The sequence below is a fragment of the Pristis pectinata genome, chromosome 1, assembly GCF_009764475.1.
Source record: "Pristis pectinata isolate sPriPec2 chromosome 1, sPriPec2.1.pri, whole genome shotgun sequence".
Classification (NCBI taxonomy): Eukaryota; Metazoa; Chordata; class Chondrichthyes; order Rhinopristiformes; family Pristidae; genus Pristis; species Pristis pectinata.
Window position 1 is genome coordinate 77,549,474 of NC_067405.1, and position 22,393 is coordinate 77,571,866.

General features: G+C 42.0%; 1 protein-coding gene across 2 annotated transcripts in view; it reads right to left on the reverse strand.

The window, feature by feature from the left end:
• The window catches only part of LOC127573564 (uncharacterized), a 108,906-nt gene extending 86,648 nt beyond the window's left edge, over window positions 1-22,258 (reverse strand). Inside the window, exons 1-3 of one of the 2 annotated variants that reach the window (XM_052021925.1) lie at window positions 22,109-22,258; window positions 19,330-19,394; window positions 831-941 (exon numbers count right to left, since the gene is read on the reverse strand). In XM_052021925.1, the coding sequence (XP_051877885.1) occupies window positions 831-941; window positions 19,330-19,394; window positions 22,109-22,115 (183 nt within the window). In that variant the 5' untranslated portion in view covers window positions 22,116-22,258. Of the gene's footprint in view, window positions 1-830; window positions 942-19,329; window positions 19,395-20,922; window positions 21,006-22,108 lie in introns of those variants that run through there. The other variant, XM_052021917.1, reaches the window with a different exon arrangement.
• Window positions 22,259-22,393: the final 135 nt, after the last annotated feature.

Consider the following 22,393-nt stretch of genomic DNA (forward strand, 5'->3'; position numbering starts at 1 on the left):
TGTATGCCATCTCTACAGGTCATTTCATCACATCAATTCATTGAGGTAATACAAGGGAAAAACAATAGCAAAGTGTTCCAGTTACAGAGAAAGTTCAGTGCAGCCAGACAATAAGGTGCAAGGGCCATGATGAGATAGATTGTGAGGTCAAGAGCCCATCTTATCATACAAGAGGTCCGTTCAATAGTCTTATAACAGTGGAATAGAAGCTGTCCTTGAGCCTGGTAGTTCATGCTTTCAGACTTTTGTATCTTCTGTCCAATGGGAGGGGGGAGAAGAGAGAATGTCCGGGGTGGGTGGGGGTCTTGGATTTTATTGGCTGCTTCACCATGTGGCATTGAGAAGTGTAGACAGAGTCCATGGAGGAGAGTTGGTTTCCGTGATGTGCTGAGCTGTGCCCACGACTCTCTGCAGTTTCTTGCGGTCTCAGGCAGAGCAGTTGCCATACCAAGCCGTGATGCAGCTGGATAGGATGCTTTCTGTGGTGCATCAATAATAATTGATGAGGGTTAAAGGGGACATGCCAAATTTCTTCAGCCTCCCGAGGAAGTAGAGGCGCTGGTGCACTTTGTTAGTCATGGCGTCTACGTGGTTGGACCAGGACAGGCTATTGGTGATGTTCACTCAGTACAACATGGGGTGTTGGGGAGAGGTGGATGGTGTGGTGGTTAACGTATATCTGACTCCACTTCCTGTGAGTTAAGTCAAGAGATAGCAAGGAAATGGGAGCATGCAGAATGGCTCTGCCATGACTTTTATTCAGACCATTCAAAGTGATGTAGAATGAGAGAAAAATCCATTCTTTTGATTAAAGGATGAGGTATCCTTACCACAGTATTCATCTGATACTCAAGATCCTCTTTCTTCTTCTGTACTTCCTCTAGGTCCTCAGCAGAAAATATTGGAGGAAGGCTTCGGACAGTGTCACTGCCTAATTTCAGCTAGGATCAAAGATAGAGAAGGTATATCATATTGTATGAAAAAGAATAACATTTGAGGTCAAACAATAGGAGAGAAAAGTCCTACATCAAGATACTGAACCAAAAATCTATATTATTCAGGCATTCCTGAAAATATTCAATTAAGTTTTTACAGATTCCTTCTGATGCCCATTGCAACCCTTTTGATTGTTCTACTCACACACTGATCAATTTTCTGAAGGTAAGAAAATGAATCATTGAGGTTGCATATTGAACAATACTCTTAAAATTAAGTCTATATTTAATTCTTTGATCATCAAGGAATGTAATGAACAAAACTTTCTGCTCTCTCCTTTCCCCAGGAAAAAATGACTATCACCAAAAAGACCTCAGGTAATTCTGAAATGACAATGCACTATTCTTATATATGTTACAGAGCACTCACAGAAAGATGCATCACCTGGGACCAAAGTTAGGACCAGAGTTGGAGGGGGAAAAAAATAAACGAGTGTAGAAGCCCTATTTGGCCATGGACAGGAGGTACAGTGGGAGGTACAGCATATTTCATATTTGGAATATTTTGAGCCCCATATTTAAGGAAAGATGTGCTAGCCCTGGAGAGGGTTCAGAGGAGGTTCACAAGAATGATCCCAGGACTGAAAGGCTTAATGTATGAGGAGCGTTTGATTGCTCTGGGCTTGTACTCGATGGAGTTCAGAAAGATGAGGGGGAGATCTCATTAAAGCCTAAACTCACCTATCACTTGCCTGCGTGTGCTCCTCCCCTTCCCCCCACCTCTTATTCTGGCTTCTGCCCCCTTCCTTTCCGGTCCTGATGAAGGGTCTCGGCCCAAAACGTCGACAGTTTATTTCCTTCTATGGAGTTCTGTTGGGGTAACTGCACCAGATATGAACTGAGTTAGTGTGGGGGTTATCAAGTGGATCACTGCTGATGGCAAATTCTTGGCAATCAAAAAGGCTAGTGGACTGAGAGAGCTAGAACATAGAGGGAAGGTGTTTTGCTTTAGCAATCCAAAGCTCTATTTGGATCATATCTGTAATATTGAGAAACAATATATTGGCCTCGGGGGAATGCAGCACAAATTCACCAGAATGTTACTTACAATCTGCAAGGGTTAAAATTATAAGAGGAGATTACAAGAATACTACATATTCATTTAATTTCTAAGAGATAATTTGGGTTCAGTGAAAGGGTTGATGGAGAGAAATCTTTTCTACTGGTGGGAATCTTGGATAAGGGAAAGACTTATTAGAGCAAAGTTATTTATAAAACAAATTAGGAAAGTCACCTTCACACAAAGTGTGGCAGATGAGAGCTCAATTCACAGCTTTAATTTTGTAACTGATGAACTTTGCTCGACAGAGATCTTAGAAGCAAAGCAAGAGGACAAAGTTCAGGTATAGATCAGTTTTAATCTCACAGTATGATTCCAGAGGCTGAATGGCTTCCTCCTTCTAACTGGTGACGTGGACAACATTATGAGTATGGCATAAATTAGAACCATTCTTCATACTCAATGACTGCACCTGTGTTTTGAGAAACAGAAATTGGGCCTTTCTTTCTCTATTTCCAGAATCAAAGAATCACAGAATGGTTATCGCGCAGAAGGAGGTTCTTCAGTCCATCACCTCTATACTGTCTCTATGTAAGAGCAATCCAGTTAGTCCCACTACCCCAAGGCCCTGCAAATCCTTTCATTTTGGATTTTTTGCCATATCCCTAGTGTTTACCATGATTGAATCTCCCTCCTCCATTACCCCTGCTTGTGCATTCCAGACCCTAGCTATTCACTGTATAAAAACAATTTTCCTCAGGTAACTTTTGGTAGTTTTGCCAATCATCATAAGGACAAAAGAAATAGAAACAGGAGTATATCATTCACTGCTCCCTTGTTCCTGCTCTTCCAATCAGTAAGTTCATGGCTAATCTTTTACCTCAAGCACCACTTCACTGCATTAACCCCATATCTTTTACTTGCCTTATTATCCAACATCTATTGCTTTCTGTCTTGAATGCACTCAGCAGCTGAGTGCCAAGCCTGCTTGCATACAGTAATCCACAAATTCACCACCCACTAGATGAAAAATTACTTCTTATCTCCGTTGTGAATAGTAGACCCCTTATTCTGAGACTGCTACCCCTGGTTCCAGATACCTCACCCAGGGGAAACTTCAGCTTCACATCTACCCTGTCAAACCCCTTACGGATTTTCTAAGTTTCAATTTTCACATTTTTCAAAAACTCTGCAGGATAGGTCTAGTCTGCTCAATCTTTTCCATATATCAATCGGGTAAACATTTCTGCATAACCATTATCTTTCTTCTGGTAGGGAGACCAGACCTGTACACGACATTGCAGATTCTCTACAGAGTCTTGTCTTGCATTCTTCTAAGTTCCAGACAGTATCAGTCCAGTCTGCTTAATCTTCCCCTTTAAGGACAAACCTGCCCAGCACCTCCATTCCAGGGATCAATCCAGTGAAGCTATATTTGCTCATTTGCAAGCATATCCTTCCTTAGGTTGGGAGATCAAATCTATACACAATATTTCACGTGCTCTCTCATTAGCCTTTCATTCTACTAAACTCTGGACAGTTTCAACCAAGTCTGCTTTATCTTTGCCCATTAAACAAACCTGTCCAGCACTGCCTTCCCAGGAGTCAATTTGATGAACCTTAGCTGCATTCCTCCAAATGCATGCATATCCTTCTTTACTTTGGGAGACCAGACCTGTGCACAATATTCTAGATGTGGTTTCACAAGGGCCCTTGAGCGTAGCTGAAACATCTCCATCTTAAATGCCTCCCAATGTTCAATTAGTTTTGACCACCAAGGAGTCTCCTGAACTACCCACAAGTTATTTCTTGTCATTCTCACAGTCATCTATTCCTACTGCTCCTGAACAAACTTGAGCTCCATGGTGACCATCTCCTGAAAAGTGTTATCAACGAAACACTCAGTTTTACAGATGGACCACAGTGACGGCAGCTGTTATTCACTCTCAGAGCTTGAGCTCCTCCAGCTAACAACACTTCCATAGATTTCTGTAGATGAACAATGGAGAGTATTCTGATTGGTTGCATCACAGCCAGGTATGGAGCCCCCAGTGCGCAGGATCACAAGAGGCTGCAGAGGATTGTAGATTCAGTCAGCTCCATTACAGTCACAACCCTCCCCACCATCGGGGACATTAAGAGGTGGTGCCTCAAGAAGGTGACATCCATCACTAAGGACCTTCACAGCCGGGACGTGCCCTATTCTCATTACTACCATTGGGGAGGAGGTACAGGAGCCTGAAAACCCACACTCAACATTTCAGAAACAGTCTCTTCCCATCCACCATCAGATTTCTGAACGGTCCATGAACCCATGAACATTAGCTCCTTATTCCTTTTTTTTTGCACTATTTATTTATTTTTGTAATTTATAGTAACTTCATGTCTTTGCACTACTGCTGCCGCAAAACAATAAATTTCATGTAATATAAGTCATTGGTAATAATTCTGACTCTGATTCTTCCTGCACCTGTAATTGTCTAGGACACAGAATATGATTTGTACTTCCCACATGGCACAGGATATTACATTCCATGAGCCTCAGGTATCCTGCCATGCCTCTATTTATCAAAACAACTCAATTAATAAATAAAGAATTACTACTACTGCTAAATCACTTACTGTTTTACTGACCCAGAACAATTATTTTATAAAATTTCCAGCACTTTATTTAAAACAAATGCTTCTCTAACTTCACCAGAGCTCTGCCTCTCATGTTCCTTTTAAACTCCTGGACATGCTGCTCCCACACTCCTTTTATCCATTGTGGCTGTGTTTCTCATGTTCCTCCTTCTCACTGGAGTTGTCTCACATCCTTCTTTTGAACTCACAGGGGCTCTTTTCTAGTGCTGCTTTTATTTACCAGCTATTTTTCCTGAGGTCCTTTACTAGGTATTGTTTCCTGCACTCACCTTCCTCTCCCATCAGATTCCATCACCTTCAGCCCTTTGTCACTTCCAGCTATCACCTCCCAGCTTCTGACACCATTCCCACTCTTCCACCCCCCTCCTCTGACTATCAACCCCCCCCCCCCTTCACCTGGATCCACCTATTGTCTGCCAGCTCTTGCTCCACCCCTTCTCTCCACCATTTTATACTGGCTATCTCCCCTATATCTTTCAGTCCAGATGAAGTGCCTCAACTCGAAATGTTGACTGAGCATTTCCCTCCATAGATGCTGCCTGACCTGCTGATTTCCTCCAGTGTTTTGTGCGTTACTACTCTCTTCGCTCATGAGGGCTTTGTTTCCTGTGCTCCTGATACTCACCTTTGCTTAAAGTTCAATATTAGTGTTTCCTACAACATCCTGCTCTCAAGTTTGCGGTGAACTCCCATGAACAGGACCCACTGACGCTACCTGTATTACTATATCCAAATCGCAAACTTCTCAGGGTGAAAGAGACATAGATTAGTTTCACGCTGTCTTTGAGTGATACCACACAGGCCCACCAAATAGGCATAGCCAAAGAACATCACAAGCATTAATTCATGTCTGACTCATGGCAATAAGCATGATCTTGCATGGGGCAGGAAAATGTGGTGTGCACCAAACCCTCTGTGGATATCATAGCAAAACTGAATTTCTACCATCTGTGCACAGAAGCACAAGACATATTAAGTTTCAAAATTAAGCTGCCCACTTGATCCAAACAGCTTCTGTTGGAGTTTATCCTCCACACAAACAAATATTTCTATGATGTGCATGCTTGCACACATATATGTAAACAAATGTGATTACGTGTATTCATGAAAGCTATGGGCTCAAACAATTAGTCTTTAAGAGGATCAAAAAAGACAAAGTGGAAGTATTGTTTCTTGCAGATAATCATCCTACCCCAATAGAGTTGGAGAGTGTGTCTGTAATGATCGGATCACCTCTCCCCTTACTCTTATAACCTTCAGTCTCTTTCATAACACAACATTCTACAGCTTCTTCTGAAGGGAGTTAATCAACACGGAATTAATTTCTTTTGATAAAATTCTATTCGGGTTATCAACTGATTGCTAATAAAAGCCTTTCTTATAAAAGCCAGTATCTTACAAATGCAAATCAGTATCTGCAATCCTCTGATGGCAGTGTGAGTTGCCATATTTCCTTACCTCATGCCTATCCGCAGCTTTCAGCACTTTAAACAGTCCAATAATGATTAAGTGCTTCTACAAAGTAATTCTACATCACAGTTAGCTACTTATAGACTTGCTGAAATTGCAGGACAATCACCAAAAGAATTTCTTCAAAGAAAAGGGATAAATTGAAGTCCACAGCAGAGGGTCAAGGGCAATTAAAACCTTTCTGGTGGCACAAATCCTGGGGCTGATGTTCTGTGGGGTTCCGCTGGTGAGGTACCCAGTGGAAGTCCCAGTAAAACAGCAAAGAACCAATCTACTTCTGAGTGGAGATCATGAGCAGATCAAACCCAAGAAAAGAATATTTGGTAAACACATTATTTGAGTGACCGAACAACGCTTAGAGAAATCTCATTGCGGTCTTGTATTTAAGTAGACTAGGATAACGAATAATAGGAGGCAGAGGAGTGGAGACCTGCTGCCTTGCAGCAGGTCAAATTTAAATTTAAATCCTGGTACTCATAGGAATCCTCAAAATTTGAGGGATTCATTTGCCACCTCAGTGGATATTTTATCAAATGGCTCAGACTCTGAGAGTTTCAGAAGAACAGGTTGGACAAGTACATGGATAGGAGAGATTTAGAGGGATATGGGCCAAACACGGGCAAATGGGACTAGCTTAAATGGGAATCTTGGTTGGCATGGACCAGATGGGCTAAAGGGCCTGTTTCTGTGCTGTATTACTCTATAACCTAGCAGGCCACCAAGGGGAATCAGAAGGCAGGCAACAAGGTTATAAAACCAGTAAATCTCACCCAGGAAACTTGGCAAAAATTGGCCTCTAGTGCTGAAACTTGGGCAAAAGAAACAGTGAAGCAAGTATCTCCGTCCCCACCTCCCTTCACCTCCAGTCCCCAGTTCCCTCTGCCTTGGGCCCCCAGCTCCTTCTGTCTCTTCATCCAGCTCCAACTGAGCCTAAGTCTAACCCTAACTCAGCCCCTGCTGCCTCCAGACCCCACTGACTCCAGCTCCTAGTCCAGTTTCTGCTGCTGCTGACCCTCAATGACTGCAATAGTTTTGGTCGAATTTAAAGATGGTCTGCCTACCCTACACCCACAATCCCCTGGACGACAGCTAAAATCAAGAACTTACCTTTATCTTATTTATCTTATAGTTAATAGTTAATCTCTCTCTCTCTCTTTCTCCACTTGGCAGCAATGTTTTTCCTGAATCTTCTCTTACTGATATGACCATAATCGCCCTGTTTTCATTTTATGGTCCTCTCAAATTCCAAACACGCATGCCTAAAAAACTTTGTTTGTCACAGAGGAATATATTAAAATCTAACCCCTAATTCTTGATGGACCTTATCCACTAATCTTGTTTTCAACCTGCAGTGTTCCATGGATTATTGCTGAGTTTCCAATTTTGAACACGATTACTTCATTGGGTGCAATGTGCCCACTTGTTTTCTCACTGTCTTCATGGGGACAGAATCAGATATCTGCTGGTGTATGGGGTGATCAATCAGACTCATCTCAAACATGGAAACATACAGTAAAGTTAAGAGCTGACATTGGTAAGTTGTGAATAAATAGGTCTCAGGCCAAAATGTATTTTTAACATCTTAGAGCTATATTGGATAGCCCTGAAAATAGATGCAGCGTGCAGATGTTTCTGGATACTGCTTGCAAGTTTCATGCTCCCTGTTAATTATTATGATTGCCCGTGCAGCCACTTGCCAAAGAACAGCAGGGGTTCATTGTTATGAATGACCAGTTGAAGTTAGCCTGCACCGCTTAAGGCCTCTTAGTGGGGAGCTGGACTGCTCACACATCTGATGCTAGCAGGTACTTGGGAATTCCATTTAACCTGGGATACACTGAAGAATAGCGTGACACAGGAGAGCATGGCTCCATGGTTTTTGAACTCTGCATTGCTGTGCTGGTAGAGAGAAAGCAAAGTAGGAGGGAGCTCCTGCACTGCAGAGAGCAGGAGACCCGGGGATACATATTATAAAGCTAGTGGATGCAGGTAGCTGTGGCAGTCAATATCAGCAGTCATGGCACAGAGATCTAGATGCAGTGCTGCTAAAATTTCATTGACCCCATACAAATGATCAATGTCGGCAAATGTCATATCCTGCCAACAGCACCAGCCATGTCAGTCACTGTTCAATGCACCACATCCACAACACTCAACCTAATTTCCATTGGTCAGAAGTAAATGAACATGAAAAACCTGCAGGTGCTGGAAATCTGGAACAAATACTCGGCAGGTCAGGCGCATTTGCACTAAGAGAAACAGAGCTAATGTTTCAGGTATTTCCGATATGTTCTGTCTTCATAATGAGGGGAGGTTATTTCTGGTGGAATATAGCTGTGAAGGCACTACTATCACCATTATTGTCAATGGTGTAACTCATGCCACTAATAAGCACCTGTACATTGGAATGGCTATGGCTACTGCCACAGAGTGAATTTTGTGGCCTGCCCACCTTGTAATTATCACTTGGCTGTATACAGGAGCTTTGTGTAAATTGACTGTCACAATTCTGACATTACAACAATGAACACAATCTTTCCTTGGCTGTAAATTGTTTTGGGATATCCTGTGAGGCCACAACAGTGCAATATAAATGCAAATTTTTCTCTTTTGAATCAGGGATGGAACTCACCAAAATGCTGTATGCAAAATAAAAGTAATAAAGAAAATAATAGCACCCAGTGACAAACCACATTGTTTGCAGCTCAGGTTTTTAAAGGTAGTTGGTGACGACTTTAAGGGTCGGTTTGTAAAATTGGTAAATTGGTTTATTATTGTCGTGTACTGAGGTGCAGTGAAAAACTTTGTTCTGCATGCCGTCCATATAAATCATTTCATCACATCAGTGCATTGAGATAGTACAAGGGAAAAAAATAACAGAATACAGCATAAAGTTTTAAGTTACAGAGAAAGTGCAGTGCAGGCAGACAATAAGGTGTAAGGCTATAATGAAGTAGGTTATGAGATCAAGAGTCCACCTTATTGTACAAGAGCTCCATTCAATACTTACAACAGTAGGATAGAAGCTGTCCTTGAGCCTGGTGGTGTGTGATTTCAGGCTTTTGTTTCTTCTGTCCAATAGTCGGAGGGAGAAGGGAGAATGTCCGGGGTGAGTAGAGTCTTTGATTATGTTGGCTGCTTTACCAAGACAGTGAAAAATGTAGACAGAGTCCAGGGAGGGGAGGCTGGTTTCTGTGATGTGCTGAACAGTGTCCACAACTCTCTGCAGTTTCTTGCAGTCCTGAGCAGAGCAGTTGCCATACCAAGCCGTGATGCATCCAGATAGGATGCTTTCTGTGGTGCATCAAAAAAATTGGTGAGGGTCAAAGGGAACATGAAAAATTTCTTCAGCCTCCTGAGGAAGTAGAGGTGCTGGTGAGCTTTCTTGGCCGCGGCATCTATGTGGTTGGATCAGGACAGTAGTGATGTTCATTCCTTAGAACTTGTAGCTTTCAACCCTCTTAACTTCAGCACCACTGAAATAAACAGGAGTGTATGCAACACCCCCCTTCCTGAAGTCAATGACCAGCTCTTTTGTTTTGCTGACATTGAGGAATTTTGTTTTGCTGACATTGAGGAAAAGGATGTTGTCATGACACCATGTTACTAAGCTCTACATCTCCTTCCTGTACTCATTGTCATTTGAGATATGGCCCACTACTGTGGTATCATCTGCAAGATGGAGTTAAAGCAGAATCTGGCCACATGGTCATGAGTGTATGGGGACTAGAGCAGGGGGCTGAGTACGCAGTCTTGTGGGGTACCAGTGTTGAGGATAATCATGGCGGAGGTGTTGCTGCCTATCCTTACTGATTGCAGTATATTTAAATGATGGTATTATTGAATCAGTAATTCATCGATCTGGACACATGAGGCATGAGTTTGAAATGCAATATGATTCTAAAGTTAATCAATTAAGCAATTCAGAAATGGGAGTGTCAGCAAATGTAACCATGAAAATACTGAATTGTTGTTAAACCCCATTAGGTTCACAAATGTTAGAACATAGAACAGTACAGCACAGGAACAGGACCTTCGGCCTACCATGTCTGTGCCAACCATGATGCCAACTGAAACTAATCCCATCTGCCTGCATATGTTCTGTATGCCTCCATTCCCAGCATATTCATGTACCTGTCAAAGTGCCTCTTAAACACCACTACTGCGTCTGCTTCCAGCACTTCCCCTGGAAGCCCATTCCAGGCACCCACCTCTCGCTGTGTAAAAAACTTGCCCCACATATCTTCTTTAAACATTCCCCCTCTCACCTTACAGCTATGGCCTCTAGTATTTGACATTTCTACCCTGAGAAAAAGACTCTGACTATCTACCCTATCTATGCCTCTCATAATTTTATAAACCTCTATCAGGTCTCCCCTCAGCCTTGAGTGCTCCAGAGAAAACAATCCAAGTCTGTCCAAGCTCTCCTGATAGCTAATAATCTCTAATACAGGTAGCATCTGGGGGAACCTCTTCTGCACCCTCTCCAAAGCCTCCACATTCTTCCTGTAAAAGGATGACCAGAACTGCACATAATATTCCAAATCTGGCCTAACCAATTCTTTATACAACTGCAACATCAGTTTCTGACTCTTATACTCAATGCCGCAACCAATGAAGGGAAGCATGCTATATGCCTTCCTTACCACCCTATCTACTTGTGTTGCCACTTTCAGGGATCTATGGACTTGTACCCCAGGATCCCTCTGTACATCAATGCTCCAAAGGCCCCGTCATTTACTGTATACCTTCCCCTTACATTTAAACTCCATCTGCTATTTCTCTGCCCATATCTACAGCTGATCTATATTCTGCTGCATCCTTTGGCAACCCTCTTCACTGTCCACAACTCCACCAATTTTTGTGTCATCCGCAAATTTACTAATCAGCCTATCTACATTTTTGAGAGAGAGGGAGAGAGAGAGAGAGAGATCCCAGCATTAATCCCTGTGGAACAATACTGGTCACAGACCTCCAGTTAGAACAATACCTCTTCACCACTACCCTGTGTCTTCAAAGGTCACACCAATTTTGAATCCAATCTACCAAGTCACCATGGATCCCATGCATCTTAATCTTCTGGATCAACTTACCATGAGGAACCTTGCTAAATGCCTCACTAAAGTCCATGTATACAACATCCACTGCCCTATCTTCATCAATCATCTTTATCACTTCCTCAAAAACTCAGTCAAATTTGTAAGGCATGGCCTGCCCACACAGAGCCATACTGGCTATCCCTAATAAACCCATGCTCTTCCAAATCCTATCCCTAAGGATCTTCTCCAATAGTTTCTGGCTATAATTTCCTGGATTATCCCTATTGCCTTCCAGTCCTCGGGGACCTCACCTGTGGCTAGAGAGGACACAAAGATCTCTGTCAAGGCTCCAGTAATCTCCTCAATAACCTGGGATAAATCCCATCAAGCCCTAGGGACTTATCTACTTTAATGTTCTTCAGTAGACCCAGCACCACATTCTTCTTAATCATCTCAACATGCCCTAGATTATCAGCATATTCCAAACTGATCTCACTATCCTTCATGTCCTTTTCCTCGGTGAATACTGATGTGTAGTACTCATTTACTACCCCATCCACATCCTCTGGATCTGGACATAAATTCCTTCCTTTATCCTTGAGTGGTCCTACTCTCTCCCTAGCTTTACCTTGTTTTTGATGTAAATATAAAATGCCTTTGGATTTTCCTTAATCCTATTTGCCAAGAACACCTCATGGCCCCATTTGGCCCTTCTAATTCCCCACTTGAGTTCTTTCCTGCTTTCCTTATATTCCTTAAGGGCCCTGTCTGATTTCAGCTTCCTAAACCTTACATATGCTTCCTTCCTCTTTTTGACTAAATTTATTACACCTCTTGTCATCCAAGGATCCTGAACCTTGCCATCATTATCTTTCCTTCTTATTGGAACGTGCCGATGCTGAATTCTTTGGTCTTTAAATGACTCCCATATGCCAGATGTGGACTTGCTGAATACCAGCTGCTTCCAATCTACTCTAGCGAACTCCTGCCTCATCATGTTGTACTTGCCTTCCTCCAATTTAGCACTTCCCTCTGAGAGCCAGACTTATCTTTATTCATAACTATCTTAAAACTTAGGGAGTTATGATCACTGTTCCCAAAGTGCTCTCCCACTGAAACCCCAGCCACCTGGCCAGGTTCATTTCCTAATACAAAGTCTAGTATGGCTGCTCCTCTAGTTGGACTGTTTACATACTGTTTCAAAAAAAAACCCTGAGATGCACCTAATGAATTCTACCCCATCTAAGCCTCTCGTACTAAGGAAGCCCCAGTCAATTTTGGGGAAGTTAAAGTCTCCATTACAAGCCTGTTGCTTTTAGATCTTTCCATAATCTGCCTATGTATCTGTTCCTCTATCTCCCAGTGGCTATTGGGAGGCCTATATTCTTTAGGTATATTAGTAAACATGTATATCATCTAGTATCCTAGAGATCTCCATCGCCATCTATGGACTTCTCCTGTCCCATCAACAGAACAAATCCAATAGAGAAGGCAGCAAACTGGTATACAGCCATGTGTTGCCAATACTGAGTCCAGACACTATGAAGTCCTGTGGATTCAGATTGCACATGAGAAAGCAACCTTCTGCTGATTAAAACCAAGCATTGTTCCTCAGCTGTTCAACCAATGCTCATCCGTGTTGAGTATAACTTAGTGGAACCAATGTGGGAGGAAGGACACTGCATGTGTTCTAGGTAGGAGATATCAATGTTCACCAAGACTGGCTTAGTGACACAACTGTTAGCTCATTCCTGAAGGACTAGCCTTGGTATTCTGCAGAATTTAACTGAATGTGGCTTTACAAATCTTATTGAAGACAGTGAAAGTCAGGGGAAAACTCTTCATTGGCTGGAATTATAATTAGCACAAATGAAGATGGTTCTGATTGTTGAAGGCCCCAGAAGCTCAAAGATCATTTCAACCATAGTGCATCACTGAAGGCATGTAGTGTGAAAGCTGTGCACTACTTCAGGGTAGATTGTTAAAGATCCCAGGGAGCGTTAGAGCCAATGTTTGTCCAGATTCAAGGTGTTCAGACATTGTATTGTTTACTCCTTGATCATTTGTAACCAGTTCATTGTGTGTGTGCGCATCTCACCCCTGTTGTAATTTTCCCCCACGTCTCACGATCACCCATGTGTGTGTGAGTGTACATCTGTTCCCATCCATTCCGTCCCCACTTTTCTCTTTGTAAATAAGTTTTCCCTTTTTAAAATACAAGGACTTGTGTCTGAAGCCCTCTGTCTTTAAGACCTTAAAGAACCTTTTCTCACAACAAAGCATTCCTTAAAGCAGTCACTTTTAGGTGCTTCAGTAATGGTTTTCCAACCACCATGAGGTCAGAAGTGGAGATGTTTGTTGATAGTTTGATACATTCAATTCCAGGTTCAACTTTTCCATGCCTGCATGTAATAAAACCCTGACAACAACCAGACGGGCTGATATGTGACCAGTTATAATTATCTCCCAAGAACCAACCCATGGTCCATTCCAAAGAGAACATGATGGATTTGACTTAACATACCTGGATGAATGCAGCTCCAACAACTTCCAAGAAGCTTAATGTCATCCAGGACCAATAGCCTCAATTAGCGCATCACCTAACATCTTAAACGTTCACTCCATCCACCTGATCACGATGGCTGCAGAACATATCATCTACAAAATGCAACGAGGCTACTAATTGAGTCTTATTTGGCAATTTAATTCAGATAAGGGCAAGGTGTTGCATTTTGGGAAAACAAATGAGGATAGGACTTTCACAGTGAGGTAGGGCCCTGGGGAGTGCTGTAGAACAGAGGGATCTAGGAGTACAAGTACATGGTTCCCTGAAAGTGGCGCTGCAGGTAGACAGGGTGGTGAAGAAGACTTGCTGGCCTTCAGTCACGTCATTGAGTCTAGAAGTTGGGATGTTATTGCTGCAGTTGTACAAGATCTTGGTGAGGCCACATTTAGAATATTGTGTTCAGTTTTAGTCACCCTGCTATAGGAAAGATACCATTAAGCTGGAAAGAGTGCAGAGGAGATTTACAAGGATGTTGCTGGGGCTCACTGAGCAATGGAGGGAGATTGAGCAGGTTAGGGCTCTTTTCATTGGATCGTAGGAGAATAAGAATAAGGGGTGATATTATAGATGTGTATAAAATCATGAAGGGCATAGATAGGATCAATGTGCATAGTCTTTTTCCCAGGATTGGGGAATCAAGAACTAGAGGGCAAAGGTTTAAGGTGAGAGAGGCAAAAGATTTAATAGGAACCCCAGGGGCAACTTTTACACCCAGAGACTGGTCAGTATATGGAATGAGCTGCCAGAGGAAGTTGTTGAGGCAGGTACATTAACAATAAAGTAGATGACCTAGTGGCACAACTACAGGTTAATAAATATGACATCGTTGCAATCACTGAGTCATGGCTTCATGATGGATGTGATTGGGAACTGAATGTCAAGGGGTATACAGTGTATAGGAAGGATAGGCGGGTAGGCAGAGGGGAAGGTGTGGCCATGATGGTTAGTAGCGATATAAAATCAATAGAAAGGAAGGATATTGGGTCAGAGGAGGTGGAATCCTTATGGGTGGAGCTAAGAAATAGCAAGGGTAAAAGGACAATAGTAGCAGTCATATATAGGCCCCCTAACAGCAGTCAGGAAGTGGACCATAAGTTGCAGATTGAGATAGAAAAAGCGTGCCAGAGTGACAATGTGAAGATAATTATGGGGGATTTTAACATGAAGGTGGACTGGGAAATCCAGCAAGGCGGTAGTACTCAGGAGAGTGAGTTTGTGGAATGTCTACGGGATGTTTTTCTGGAGCAACTTATTGAGGAGCCCACCAGGGGATCGGCTGTTTTGGATTGGGTGCTGTGTAGTGAACCCGAGGTGATTAGGGAACTAAAGGTAAAGGAACCACTGGGAACAAGTGATCACAATATGATTGAGTTTAGTTTCAAGTTTGAGAAGGAGAAGCTGATAACTGGTGTATCGATATTTCAGTGGAATAAGGGAAATTACAAAGGTATGAGAGAAGAGTTGGCCCAAATTGATTGGAGGAGTAAGTTAGCTGGAGGGACGGCAGAGGAGAAATGGAAGAAATTTCTACAGGAAATAAGGACAATGCAGGACAGATATATTCCAAGAAAAAAGGTTTTGAATGGAAAAAAGGCTCAGATGTGGATAACGAGGGAGGTGAAGGATAAAATAAAAGCAAAAGGGGCGGCATACAAAGTAGCAAAAATTAGTGGGAAAACAGAAGATTGGAAAGTTTAAAAAAATCTGCAGAGAGAAACTAAGAAGGTCATTAGGAAAGCAAAGATGAGTTACGAAAGGAAGCTGGCGGACAACATTCGGAAGGATTCTAAGAGTTTTTTTAAATACATAAGGAATAAAAGAGAGACACGGGTTGACATAGGACCAATTGATAACGGTGCAGGAGGTATTATAATGGACAATAGTGAGATGGCAAGGGAATTGAATGAATATTTTGCATCGGTCTTCACCGTGGAGGACATAAGCAATGTGCCCGTTAGTCAGGAGTCTCACGAATTGGAACTGAGTTCAGTTGAGATTAATAGGGAGAAGGTGCTAGGAAAACTAAAGGGGCTTAAGACTGATAAGTCTCCCGGACCGGATGAGGTGCATCCCCGGGTTCTGAAGGAGGTGGCTGTAGAGATAGCGGAGGCATTGGTGATTATTTTTCAGGAATCGATAGATTCTGGCATGGTTCCGGAGGACTGGAGGGTAGCGAATGTAGTTCCGTTGTATAAGAAAGGTGGGAGGCAGCACAAAGGCAATTACAGACCTATTAGTCTGACGTCAGTGGTGGGAAAATTATTGGAATCTATCCTCAAGGAGGAGGTTACCGACTACCTAGAGGCGCAAGGCAAGATTGGACCTAGTCAACATGGTTTTGTGAAGGGGAGGTCCTGTCTGACCAACCTATTGGAGTTTTTTGAAGAAATCACAGGTAGGGTGGATAAGGGAGAGGCGGTAGACGTTGTGTATTTAGACTTTCAAAAGGCCTTCGATAAGGTGCCTCACAAAAGACTGATTAATAAGATGAGAGGTCATGGAATTATGGGTAGGGTAGCAAAATGGGTGGAACATTGGCTGGTTGGCAGGAAGCAAAGGGTGGAAATAAAAGGATCTCGTTCTGGTTGGTTACCGGTTACTAGTGGTGTGCCGCAGGGGTCGGTTTTGGGGCCGCTCCTTTTTACCTTGTACATCAATGATTTGGATGATGGAATAAATGGTTGTGTGGCTAAGTTTGCGGATGACACCAAGATAAGTGGAGGAGTAGGGAGCATAGAGGAAATAGAAAGGATGCAGAGGGACCTAGACAGTTTAGGAGAATGGGCAAGGAAATGGCAGATGAGATTCAATGTTGAGAAATGTTCAGTTGTACACTTTGGAAGCAGAAATAAGCGGGTAGATTATTATCTAGAAGGAGAGAAGATTGATAGTACGGTAGTACAAAGGGACTTGGGGGTACTCGTACAAGATACCGTAAAAGTTAACCACCAGGTTGGATCGGTGGTTAAGAAAGCGAATGCTATGTTGGCATTCATCTCGAGAGGTATAGTGTATAAAAGTAAGGAAGTGTTGATGAGGCTCTACGGGGCACTAGTGAGGCCTCATTTGGAATACTGTGCGCAGTTTTGGGCCCCACATCTTAGGAAGGATGTGCTGACGTTGGAGAGGGTTCAGAGGAGATTTACGAGAATGATTCCGAGAATGAAAGGGCTTAAGTATGATGAGCGTTTGTCGGCTCTTGGACTGTACTCACTGGAGTACAGAAGGATGAGAGGGGACCTCGTAGCGACATTTAAAATGTTGACAGGTAAGGATAGAGTAGATGTGGCTAGGCTGTTTCCCTTGGTGGGCGAGTCCAGGACCAGAGGGCACAATCTTAGAATTAGAGGGTACAGTTTCTTTAACCAGAGGGTGGTGAAATTGTGGAACTCCTTGCCACGCACAGCAGTGGAGGCCAGATCAGTGGGGGTGTTCAAGGAGGAGATAGACAGATATCTAAATAGTCAGGGTATCAAGGGATATGGGGATAAGGCTGGAAAATGGGATTAGAATAGTTTTTTTTTTCTTTTTTCTTTTTTTCCCACCCCATTTCTTTTTCCCTTTTCCTTGGAGCAGACTCGATGGGCCGAATGGCCTGCTTCTGCTCCCTTGTCTTGTGATCTTGTGAATATTTAAAAGGTACTTCAGTCAGATTAATTTATAAAATGGCTCAGACTTTCCACCACCTGAGAGTCTTAGAAGAACAGGTTGGACAGGTACATGGATAGGAAAAGTTTGGAAGGATATGGGCCAAACGTAGGCAAAGGGGACTAGCTTAAATGGGAATCTTGGTCAGCATGGACCAGTTGGGCTGAAGGGTCTGTTTCCATGCTGTATCACTCTAATACTACTTACACCTGCTATTTACTCTAACCAAAAGGGAAAAGGCAGCAGGTGCAAGTGAACGTCACCACCTGCAGTTTCCATTTCAAATCTTTTTTTAATTTTATTTACAGCATGGTAACAGGCCCTTCCGGCCCAACGAGTCTGCGCTGCCCATTTTAAACTCAAATTAACCTACCCATATGTCTTTGGAATGTGGGAGGAAACCGGAGCACCCAGAGGAAACCCACGCAGACACGGGAGAATGTACAAACTCCTTGCAGACAGCGACTGGAATCGAAACCCGATCGCTGGCACTGTAATAGCATAGCGCTAACCACTACGCTACCGTGCCGCCCATTATCTTGACTCAGAATATATCATTAATTTAGTTGGGTCAAGATTCTGGGACTCCTTGCTTAATAACACAATCAGAGCACCTTCAATGCTTGGACTAAAATAGTTCAAGGAGGTAGCCAACTTACACCTTTATGAAGACAATTTCTGGGTATTAATTTCTGGCCTAGACCATAATGCCCATGGCACACAAAAGCTTCAAAAACACACACTGCAGTTGACCTAATTATAACCTTCTCATGTTTCTCAATTTACAAACACTCCTTGATACTGGAAAATTACACATGCCACCCCAGTATTTAGGAAAAGCAAGAGAGGGAAACTAGGGAGTTGCAGTCCAGTTAGCTTAACATCTGTTACCATGAAATTATTAGACTCCATAATTAAGGATTGAGTGACAAGGACCTTGAAAATTTAAATCTGAGACTCATTTTTGTTAAATCAAAATATTAGTGTTGAGGCAGAGGTGAGTATATTGATTTTGGTCACACTTTAACTACAATCTCACTAAATGTCAGAACAGGCTTCAGGGTCTACATGCCCTACTCTTGTTCCTGAACCTGAGAATGCCTCCTGGTTTGCTTTGTGCTACAGGACTCTTTAATGCTCAATGTCAGCAACCAGAACACAGATTGTGCAACTTTGCTACAGGGACTCCAATGTATGAAACAAGCCTAGGAGCTGACATTCAGGGTAAAAATTCCAAATGGCAAATTTTGCTTACAAATCCTCAGTGGACTCGCCGGGCACTCCTTGGGGTATTACTTTAACACAGCTGCTATTCATTTGAAATAAACAGGTGAGAACCTGTGTAAATATTTTGCACATGGGAATATACTGTGATAAATGTTTGTGCTTGAAGGTTGCTGAGAGAGAAATCACATTAATGGTCAAATAAACTCTGTGTTTCAATGCACACTAGGATCCAAAGGTGGGTGAATGTGAATATTACCAGTTCCTTTAATTTGAAATAAGCAAGAAGAAACTCCTCAAGTCATTCCCCATCTAATAGATTTTACATACAAACAGAAAAGGTAAGCAGAATCGACTACGGAAATCTATTGGTGTGATTGTCTACATTGTCACTTCAAAATTAATTCTAAGCCAAAAACAACAGACGTTAAACGTACTTTAAGTGGATCTTTCTCAGCGGAAGAAAAGAGGGTTGCAAAAACAACCATTTGTCATAGACTTACTCCTTTGGCTTCCCTGCGGGAGGCATAAATGTCATGCTGTATATCAGCAGGAATGGTCATGATGTTATGTCTATTCCACAATGTTTACTTCCCTCAGTCATTTACTTGGGCTGCCGTTGCGTAACAACAGCTCATAAAATGATTGTACATAAAGTATTCAATTAAACTGAGACAGCTTAGTTAGCATCAGGTGCATAGTACATGCATAGTTTGAAACTCTTAGCATCTCTGAATGACTCACAGGAGGAACAGCGACCACCCAGACCCAATCATCCATGTCCTTCTGTTGCCACCATGTTCCAGACACTGTAAGAAACAAAAGAAAACAGCTTCAGTATCTTAACACTATGGACCCAGAGCACTACAGCGTAGGAAATGCTGACTATTAAGTAATTTAAATGTTCCACAGCATTTTAGATGCAGCTTTCCATTTTGCACAAAACAGAAACTACTGGAAATACTTAACAGGTTGGGCAGCATTAGTTGAAAGAGAAAACTTCCATTTGCAACCTTCTGTCAGTACTTGGAAAGTTTATTGATCTGCAATTTTTTAATTTCAAATTTACCACGTCTATATTATTTGTTTTTATTTTACTTTTAAAAAACTTTATAAAACTTTATTTATACAGTATGGTAACAGGCCCTTCTGGCCCAATGAGCCTGTGTCACCCAATTACACCCATGCTAACCTACTAACCCATGCATCTTTGGAATGTGGGAGGAAACCTGAGCACCCGGAGGAAACCCACGCAATCACGGGGAGAACATACAAACTCTGCAGACAGTGCCGAGAATTGAATCCCAATCACTGGCGCTGTAATAGCGTTATGCTAACCTCCACGCTACCATGCCACCCAGTTTAGTTTGGCAGTATTCTTTATCGACCAGGTTATGATTATTTGATATACTAATAAATATTAATATTCTGCTAATTATTACTGCCCTACTTTTGGAGAAACATGTTTGCTATTCACCAAAGACAATATTGGAGCTGCATCCCAAGGACTGACCATATGATCTTATATGGAGGCGCATTTTAAGTAAACTGCCATCACAAAACAGATGAAGGAAGTACTACTCTAGATTTATACCTTATCCAATTTTGTTGACCATTGAAGCCAGTGAAGAATAATATCAAAATAAAAAAATGCAGATGCGGAAAATCAAATAAAAATACAAAATGCTGGAAATACTCATCAGGTCACATTGGATCTGTGGGGAGAGAAGCAGAGTTCAACGTTTCAGGTCAAAGACCTTTCGCCAGAACTGGGAAAGAGATAAAAGCTTGTTAAGCTGCAGGGAGGGCAGGGAAAAGGTTGCCTCTGATAGGAGGATGTCGAAGTTTCGAAATGCAGACCTGCTGGAAATTTTTTTAAGGGCAAACCATTGCAGGCGTTTTGCAGTAAAAATTGAAAATGCTGGAATTACTTGGCAGATTAAATTACATCTGCAGAAAAAGAAATAGAGCCAATGTTTCAAGTTGATATTTTTGTGAAAACTCATTGACCTGAATCATTAACTCTCCCTTTTTCTACAGATGTTGGCTGACTTGCTATTTCCAGCTTTTGTTCCCTTTACTTTAAATACATTTTATCCAACTGTATGCTGACACTAATAAAAAAATGTGCAGTTACAATTGAGATTTAGGAACGATCGTTCTTTAAAAAGTATGTAATTTATCATCCCTTTTTCTTTTTTTTAATCAAAATTTGCCTTCCATAATCTATCTTTCTTGAGGTGGTATCAGAACATGGACTTAATTATCATTGTATAAAAATGTTCTCTGTTGGTATGTGCAAAAAAAATTGCCTCAAGATCAGTCACCCAGAGTTACCATGGTAAAATGAAGAACAGATCATGGGAGACACAAGAGACAGCAGATGCTGGAATCTGGAGCACCAAACAAGAAACTGGAGGAACTCAGCAGGTCAGGAGGAACACAGCATCTGTGGAGGGAAATAGACAGTTGACATTCCGGGTCGAGACCCTTCATCTGGACTGAAAGATAGAAGATCAAGACATCATGGGAGTCAGTGACCGATTATCCAATCATAATCCTAACAGGTCCCAATTCAGGAGCACTGAAAATCACTACAATTATTCTCAACTTGCTGATGTACAGTCCAACTGTGTATGAATAGAATTGCACTTCTGGGATTCGGATGTCTTTATCTAGATGATATGTTTAGAAATCCAGATGAAATCCGTGACTAATAATTTTGAAGGCTTCAAAACAAAAAAAAAGCACATTTCTAGAACTCCTGTGAAATACATGCTCCACTCAATCACACTATCTTTTGAAAGAATGGGTTCACAGTGATCATATGCTGACTTTAGGCAAGTTAATTATAAGCTATTCGTTTAATTCAATCTTAAAAATAAATAAGAAACAGCAGGCATCTTTGTATCCTCTTGAGGTCTCAAAGATGCCAACCTTCATCAATTTACATTTACTCTATATAGTTGAAAGAAGTGGCTGAATATACTGGGCACTGCAAAGGTTATTGGTCAACTACACCCATATGTGGTCCTGAAAACATGCCTAAAAAACTAACCATATCTTTGACTGTGATGTTTCCTTGTAGTTTCAAGACAACGTGGGAAAAAGCCTAAGTATGCTTTCTCCTCAGAAATCAGGGAAATTTATCCCAAACTGGTACTGTTCCATCCCATAGATTTAATTATCAGTAAAGCAATAGGGGGGATTATCAATGGTGTTCACGTGATGCTTGCAATTAATTGTCCACCTATGCTCAGTATGGATTCTGGCTAGGGCATTCAGCTTCAGTCATTATGGCTGATTCACCTCATTATCTCCCAAAATTTCCCAATCATTTTCAATACAAAGCAGAAGTATGAAGGAATACTCTCCACCTGCCTGGACAAATGTATGCTAGCAAAAGATGCTGAATTGACCCCAATACAATGTCTGATGGACATAGACAAATTTGGAAATCTGCTCTGGCATGTCAGAAGTATGAAGACTTAGGCAGGTGTTCATGACTTATGATTCTACTCACGATTCATCGTGGTCTGTTGTGTGCTGCATGATCTTGAAATCAAATGGGTTCACGCCTTACCACTATCTACCATGCAGGAGACAGAAGACTTAGAGCAGGAGGTGGAAAAAAAGAAGGAAGAGCAGGGGGATTATAGGCAAAGGGAGGGAGGGAAAAGATGGAAGATGAAAGTGTAAAAGGGAGGACAAAGAAAGATGAGGTTGAGGACGTTGAGGAGGAAGGCAATCTAGTGGGCCCTTTTCATGGCAGGTAGTCAGAGAATGATTGATCAGAATGCTCTTTAAA